This window comes from Tupaia chinensis, unplaced genomic scaffold, assembly GCF_000334495.1.
Source record: "Tupaia chinensis unplaced genomic scaffold, TupChi_1.0 Scaffold140934_1, whole genome shotgun sequence".
Lineage (NCBI taxonomy): Eukaryota > Metazoa > Chordata > Mammalia > Scandentia > Tupaiidae > Tupaia > Tupaia belangeri.
In genome coordinates this window covers 40,680-48,256 of record NW_006200802.1, presented here as the reverse complement: position 1 = coordinate 48,256, position 7,577 = coordinate 40,680, and the positions used below count along the sequence as shown (strand labels likewise).

General features: G+C 53.8%; 1 protein-coding gene and 3 long non-coding RNA genes across 4 annotated transcripts in view; all 4 read left to right on the top strand.

Annotated features, from left to right (window-relative positions):
* The window catches only part of LOC102494732 (uncharacterized), a 2,439-nt gene extending 1,169 nt beyond the window's left edge, over window positions 1–1,270 (top strand). The window contains exons 2-3 of the long non-coding RNA XR_336659.1: window positions 417–576; window positions 661–1,270. This is a non-coding gene — a long non-coding RNA (uncharacterized LOC102494732). The remainder of the gene's footprint in view (window positions 1–416; window positions 577–660) is intronic.
* An 11-nt stretch (window positions 1,271–1,281) lies between these two features.
* On the top strand, window positions 1,282–1,951 carry LOC102494458 (uncharacterized). The gene is made up of 3 exons (XR_336658.1): window positions 1,282–1,626; window positions 1,711–1,843; window positions 1,919–1,951. It is a non-coding gene; the product is annotated as an uncharacterized LOC102494458 (long non-coding RNA).
* Window positions 1,952–2,561: 610 nt separating this feature from the next.
* Window positions 2,562–3,718, top strand: LOC102494179 (uncharacterized). The gene is made up of 4 exons (XR_001369374.1): window positions 2,562–2,688; window positions 2,791–3,037; window positions 3,118–3,377; window positions 3,477–3,718. It is a non-coding gene; the product is annotated as an uncharacterized LOC102494179 (long non-coding RNA).
* A 133-nt stretch (window positions 3,719–3,851) lies between these two features.
* LOC102495953 (uncharacterized) lies at window positions 3,852–7,560 on the top strand. The gene is made up of 7 exons (XM_006162847.1): window positions 3,852–3,860; window positions 5,019–5,151; window positions 5,236–5,292; window positions 5,958–6,222; window positions 6,311–6,442; window positions 6,672–6,791; window positions 7,475–7,560. The coding sequence occupies exons 1-7, from the start codon at window positions 3,852–3,854 to the stop codon at window positions 7,542–7,544; spliced, it is 786 nt and encodes a 261-aa protein (XP_006162909.1). The 3' UTR covers window positions 7,545–7,560.
* Window positions 7,561–7,577: the final 17 nt, after the last annotated feature.

Here is a 7,577-nt window from a genome sequence, read left to right as displayed (position 1 = left end):
GCCCCAGACCCCCCGCGCCCGCCGGCCTCTGTCCAGCCATTGATTCTGAGGCAGGGACATCACTGCCCACCTACCTCTCTTGCAGACTCCTAGTCTGTAGGTCTCCATTACTTTCTGCTTTGGATTTTAAGCTCCTTTATTCTCTTGTTAATTTACTAATCTTCCTCCTCTCAGAGCCTGTTCTGTCCCCAGATGCAGGCCACAGACAGACCCAATGCCAGGCCTCTGGCCAGATAGTTATTCTGAGGCAGAGACATCACTGCCCTCCTACCTCTGTTATGAAACCCCAGGTCTAGCGCCCACCTGATAACCTGTCTTGTCCTCAGCTGAAGGCCACAGACAGATCCAGCAGCAGGCCTCTGGCCAATCAGTGATTATGAGACAGGTACTTCACTGCCTACCTTCCTCTCTTGCAGACCACAGCCCCAGCGCCCACCTGCAACCCACTCTTGTCCCCAGCTGCAAGGCACAGACAGACCCAGTGGCAGGCCTCTGGACAGCCAGTGATTCTGAGGCAAGGACATTATTGCCAACTTAACTCTCCTGCAGACCCCAGTGCCAATGACCACCCGCTAGGTAGGTAGGTCACCATTACTTTCTGCTGTGGATTTTAAGCTCCTTTATTCTGTTGTTAATTTCCTGCTCTTGCTCCTCTCACAGCCTGTCCTGTTTCCGGCTGCAAGTCACTGACAAACCCAGCGCCAGGCCTCCTGCCAGCCAGTGATTCTGAGGCAGGGACATCACTGCCCACCTACCTCTCCTGCAGACCCCAGCCCTAGCGCTCACCCGCTACCCTGTCCTGTCCTGGCTGCAGGCCACAGAGAGACCCAGCAATAGGCCTCTGGTCAGTCATTGATACTGAGGAAGGGACATCACTGCCCAACTACCTCTCCTGCAGACTTCAACCCAATCACCCACCCACTAGCCTGTCCTTTCCCCAGCTACAGGCCACAGACAGACCAGCGTCAGGCCTCTGGCCAGGCAGTAATTCTGAGGCAAGTACATCACTGCTCAGTTTCCTCTCCTGCATACCCCAACACCAGCCCCCACCCAGTAGCCTCTCTTGTCCCCAGCTACAGGCCACAAACAGACCTAGCAGCAGGCCTCTGGACAGCCAGTGATTCTGAGGCAGAGACATCACTGTCCCCCTACCTCTCCAGAATACCTCAGCCCCAATGCCAACCTGCTACCCTGTCCTTTCCCCAGCTTCAGGACACAGACAGACTCAGTGGCAGTCCTCTGGCAAGTCAGTGATTCTGAGGCAGGGACAACACTGGCAGGGACATCACTGCCCCCCTACCTCTCCTGAAGACCACAGCCCCAACGCCAACCCGCTACACTCTCCTTTCCCTAGATGCAGGCCACAGACAGACCCAGCGGCAGGCCTCTGGCCAGCCAGTGATTCTGAGTCAGGGACATCACTGCCCAACTAACTCTCCTTAAGAATCCAGCCCTAGCGCATACCTGCTAGGATCCCCCTTCCCCAGCTGCAGGCCACAGACAGACCTGGCCTGTCCCCAGCTACAGGCAACATACAGACCCAGAGGCCTGTCAGTGATTCTGAGGCAGGGACATCACTGCCCACCTACCTCTCCTGCAGACTCCACCTGAGCGCCCACCTGCTAGGTAAGTAGTTCACCACTATATGCTGCTTTGGAATTTAAGTTCCTTTATTCGTTTGTTAATTTCCTGCTTTTCCTCCTCTCATAGTCTGTCCTGTCCCTGGCTGCAGGCCACAGAGAGACCCAGTGGCAGGCCTCTGGACAGACAGTGATTCCGAGGGAGGGACATCACTGCCCACCTATCTCTCCTGCAGACCCCAGCACCAGCATCCACCCGCTAGGTCTATAATTCAACATTAATTTCTTTGGATTTTAAGCTCCTTTATTATCTTGTTAATTTCCTGGGCTGTCTTTAGATGCAGGCCACATACAGACCCAGCGCCAGGCCTCTGGCCAGCCAGTGATTCTGAGGCAGGGACATCACTGCCCACTTACCTCTCCTGCAGACCCCAGCCTCAGCTCTACCCGCTAGGTAGGTAGGTCACCATTACTTTCTGCTTTGGATTTTAAGCTCATTTATTCTCTTGTTAATTTCCTCGTCTTCCTCCTCTCAAAGCCTGCCCTGTCCCTGGCTGCAGACCACAGACTGACCCAGCGCCAGGCCTGTGGTCATCCAGTGATTTTCAGGCAGGTACATCACTGCACACCTACCTTTCCTGCACACCCCAGCCCTAGTGCCCACCCTCTCAGTAGGTAAGTCACCATTACTTTCTGCTTTGGATTTTAAGCTCCTTTATCCTCTTGTTAATTTCCAGCTCTTCCTCATCTCACAGCCTGTCCTTTCCCTGACTGAAGGCCACAGACAGTCTTTTAATGGCAGCCCTCTGGCCATCCAGTGATTCTGAGGCAAGGATATCAGTGCCCACCTACCTCTCCTGGAGTCCCATTCCCAGTGCCAACCTGCTAGGTTTCTAGGTCACCATTTTTTCAGTGTTTGATTTTTAGCTCCTTTATTCTCTTGTTAATATCCGGCTCTTCCTCCTTTCACAGCCTGTCTTTTCCCAGGCTGCAGGCCACAGATAGACCCAGTGTCAGGCCTCTGGCCAGCCAGTGATTCTGAGGCAGGGACATCACTGCCCACCTAACTCTCCTGCAGACCCCAGTCCTAGCGCACCACTCTAAGTAGGTAGGTCACCATTACTTGCTGCTTTGGATATCTAGCTCCTTTATTTTCTTTTTAATTTCCTGCTCTTCCTCATCTAACAGTCTGTCCTTTCCCTGGCTGCAGGCCACAGACAGGCCCAGCGGCAGGCTTCTGACCAGGCAAAGTTTCTGAGACGGGTCCATCATCGATCTACTACCTCTCTGAAGATCCCAGCCCCAACGCCAACCTGCTACCCTGTCCTTTCCATGGATGCAGGCCACAGACAGACACAGCAGCAGGCCTCTGGCCAACCAGTGATTCTGAGGCAGGGACATCACTGTCCACCAACCTCTCCTGCAGATCCCAGTTCCAGTGCCCACCCGCTAATTAGGTTGGTCACCTTTACTTTCTGCTTTGGGTTTTATGCTCCTTTATTCTCTTGTTAATTTCCTCATCTTCCTCCTCTCACAGACTGTCCTATCCATGGCTGCAGGCCACAGACAGATTCAGCAGCATGCCTCTGGCAAGCCAGTGACTCTGAGGCAGGGACATCTCTGCCCACCTTCTTCTCCTGAAGTATCCAGCACCCACCTTCTAGCCTGCTTTGTGCCTGGCTGCATGCCACAGACAGACCTGGCCATGGGCCTCTTGCCAACCTGTGATTCTGAGGCAGGGACATCACTGACCACCTACTTCTCCTGCAGACCCCAGCCCTAGAGCCAACCCGCTAGGTAGGTAGGTCACCATTACTTTCTGGTTTGGATTTTAAGCACCTTATTCTCTTGTTAATTTGAAGCTCTTCATCCTCTCACAGCCTGTTCTGTCCCCAGATGCAGGACACAGACAGACCCAACTCCAGGCCTCTGGCCAGCCAGTGATTCTGAGACAGGGACATCACTGCCCCCCTACGTCTCCTGAAGACGCCAGCCCCAACTCCAACCTGCTTCCCTGTCCTTTTCCTGGGTGCAGGCCACAAACTGACCCAGCAGCAGGCTTCTGGCCAGCCAGTGATTCAGAGGCAGGGACATCACTGTCCACCCACCTCTCCTACAGATCCCAGCTTCAGCGCCCACCCGCTAGGTAGGTCTGTCACCATTACTTTCTGCTTTGGGTTTTAAGCTCCTTTATTCTCTTTTTAATTTCCTGATCTTTCTCCTCTCAGACTATCCTGTCCCTGGCTTCAGGACACAGACAGATTCAGCAGCATGCCTCTGGCCAGCCAGTGATTCTGAAGCAGGGACATCTTTGACCACCCACCTCTCCTGAAGAATCCAGCCCAGGGTCCACCTGCGAGCCTGCCCGTCCCCGGCTGAAAGCCACAGACAGACCTAGCCGCTGGCCTCTGGCCACCAGTGATTCTGAGGCAGGGACATCACTGCCCACCTACCTCTCCTGCTTCCCCAGCCCCAGCTCCACCAGTTAGGTAGGTAGTTCGCCATTACTTTCTGCTTTAGATTTTAAGCTCCTTTATTCTGTTGTTAATTATCTGCACTTCCTTCTTCACAGCCTCTCCTGTCTCCAGCTGCAGGCCACCGACTGACCCAGTGGCAGGCTTCTGGCCAGCCAGTGATTCTGAGGCAGAGACATCACTGCCCACCTACCTCTTCTGCAGACCCCACCCCCAGCGCCCACTCACTAGGTAGGTAGGTCACAATTACTTTCTGCTTTGCATTTTAAGCTCCTTTATTCTCTTGTTAATTTCCTGCTTTTCCTCCTCTCATAGCCTGTCCTGTCCCCAGATGCAAGCCACATACAGACCTAGCGCCAGGCCTCTGGCCAGCCAGTGATTCTGAGGCAGGGACATCACTGCCTACCTACCTCTCCTGCAGACACCAGCCCCAGCTCCACCTGCTAGGAAGGTAGTTCACCATTACTTTCCCCTTTAGATTTTAACTTCCTTTATTCTCTTGTTAATTTCCTGCACTTCCTCCTCTCACAGCCTGTCCTGTCCCCAGCTGCAGGCCACAGACAGACCAAGCAGCAGGACTCTGGCCAGCCAGTGATTCTGAGGCAGAGACATCACTGCCCACCTACATCTCCTGCAGACACCAGTCTCTGGGCCCACACACTAGGTATGTACATCACCATTACTTTCTCCTTTGGATTTTAAGCTCCTTTATTCTCTTGTTAATATCTTGCTCTTCCTCTTCTCACAGCCTGTACTGTCCCCAGTTGCAGGCCACAGACAGACCCAGCACCAGGCCTATGGCCAGCCAGTGATTCTGAGGCAGGGACATCACTGCCTACCTACCTATCCTGCAGACCCCAGCCAGGCACCCACCCTCTAGGTAAATAGGCCACCATTACTTTCGTCTTTGGATTTTAACCTCCTTTATTTTCTTATTAATTTCCTCATCTTCCTCCTCTCACAGCCTGTCCTGTCCCAGGCTGCCAACCAAAAACAGATCCAGCAGCAGGCCTCTGGCCGGTCAGTGATTCTGAAGCAGGGACATCCCTGCCCACATAGCTCTCCAGCAGACAAGGGCCCCAGCACTAATCTGCTAGGTAAGTAGGTCACTATTAATTTCAGCATTGGATTTTAAGCTCCTTTATTGTCTTGTTAATTTCCTACTCTTCCTCCTCTCACAGCCTGTCCTGTTTCCAGCTACAGGCCACTGAAAGAACCAGCACCAGGCCTCCTGCTAGGTAGGAGCAGCAGGCCTCTGGCCAGCCAGTGATTCTGAGGCATTGACTTCACTGTCCACCTACCTCTCCTTCAGACCACAGCCCTGCGACCAATCACTAGCCTGTCCTGTCAAGGGCTGCAGGACACAGACAAAATCATAGGCTGGCCTCTGGCCAGTAAGTGATTCTGAGGCAGGGACATCACTGCCCACCTACCTCTCCTACAGACTCCAGCCCTAGCACCCACCTGCTAGGTAGGTGGGTCACCATTAATTTCTGCTTAGGATATTAACATCCTTTATTCTCTGGTTAATTTTTAACTCATCCTCCTCTAACAGCTGTCCTGTCCCCAGGAGCAGACCACAGACAGACCCAGCACCAGGCCCCTGGCCAGCCAGTGATTCTTAGGCAGGGACATCACTGCCCCCTACCACTCCTGAATACTCCAGCCGCAGCACCAACCAGCTAGCCTGTCCTGTCCCCGGCTACAGGCCACAGACTGTCCCAGCGGCAGGACTCTGGCCTCCCAGTGATTCTGAGGCAGGGACATCACTGCTCACCTACCTTTCCTACAGACCCCTTCCCGTGTGCATCACCCGCTAGGTAAGTAGGTCACCATTACTTTCTGCTTTGATTTTAAGCTCCTTTATCCTCTTGTTTATTTCCTAATCTTCCTAATCTCACAGCCTGTCCTGTTTCTGGCTGCAGTCCACACACAGACCAAGTGACAGGCCGCAGGCCAGCCAGTGATTCTGAGACAGGTACATCACTGCCCAGTTACCTCTCCTGCAGTCCCCTCCTCATCGCCCACCAACTAGCCTGTCCTGTTCCGGGCTGCAGGCCACAGGCAGACCAAGTGGCACGCCTCTGGCCAGTCAGTGATTGTGAGGCAGGGACATCACTGCCCATCTACTTCTCCTGCAGACTCCAGAACCAGCGCCCACCCGCTAGGTAGGTAGGTCATCATTACTTTCTGCTTTGGATTTTAAGCTCCTTTACTTTCTTGTTAATTTCCTGGTCTTCCTCCTCTCACATCCAGTCCTGTCCCTGGCTCCAGGCCACAGATAGACCCAGCGGAAGGCCTATGGTCAGCCATTGATTCTGAGGCAGGGAAATCACTGCCCAAATACCTCTCCGCAGACCACTGCCCAAGCGCCCACCTGCTCTGTAGGTAGGTCACCATTACTTTCTACTTTGGATATTAAGCTCCTTTGTTCTCGTATTAATTTTCTGATCTTCCTCCTTTCACAGCCTGTCCTGTCACCGGCTGCATGCCACAGACAAACCCAGCAGCAGGCTTTTGGCCAGGCTGTGATTCTGAGGGAAGGACATCACTGCCCACCTACCACTCCTGCAGACCCTAGCCCCAGCACTCACCCACTTGCCTGTCCTGTTCCCAGTTGCAGGTCACAGACAGACCCTGCTGCAGACCTCTGGCCAGCCAGTGATTCTGAGGAATGGACATCACTTCCCACCTACCTGTCTTACAGAACCCAAACCAATGCCCACCTGCTAGATAGGTAATTCACCATTACTTTCTGCTTTGGATTTTAAGGTTTTTTATTCTCTTGTTAATTTCCTGTTCTTCCTCCTCTCACAGCCTGTGCTGTCCCCAGCTACAGGTCACAGAGAGAGAGACCCAGCGGCAGGCCTCTGGCCAGCCAGTTACTCTGAGGCAGGGACATCACTGCTACACTTTCTCTCCTGAAGACCCCAGACCCTCACCTACCCACTAGCCTGTCCTTTCCCCAGCTGCAAGCCACAGACATACCCAGCAGCAGGCCTCAAGTCAGCCAGTGATTCTGAGGAAGGGACATCACTACCCACCTACCTCTCCTGCAGACCCTATCCCCAGCGCACACACACTAGCCTGTCCTCTCCCCTGCTTCAGGCCCCAGACAGACACAGCAGCAGGCCTCTGGCCAGCCAGTGACTCTGAGGCAGTGACATCATTGCTCCCCTACTTCTCCTGAAGATCCCAACTAGCCTGTCCTGTTCCCAGTTGCAAGCCACAGACTGACCCAGCGGCGGTCCTCTGGTCTGGAAGTGATTCTGAGGCAGGGACATCACTGCCCACCTACCTCTTCTGCAGACAACAGACCCAGTGCCCACCCGCTAGCTAGGTAGGTCACCAGGATTTTCTTCTTTGGGTTTTTAGCTCCTTTTTTCTCTTGTTAATTTCCTGATCTTCCTTCTCTCACAGCCTGTCCTGGCGCTGCCTACAGGCCACAGACAGATCCAGTAGTAGACCTCTGGCCAGCCAGTGTTCCTGAGGCAGGCACATCACTGCCCACCTACCCTCCTGC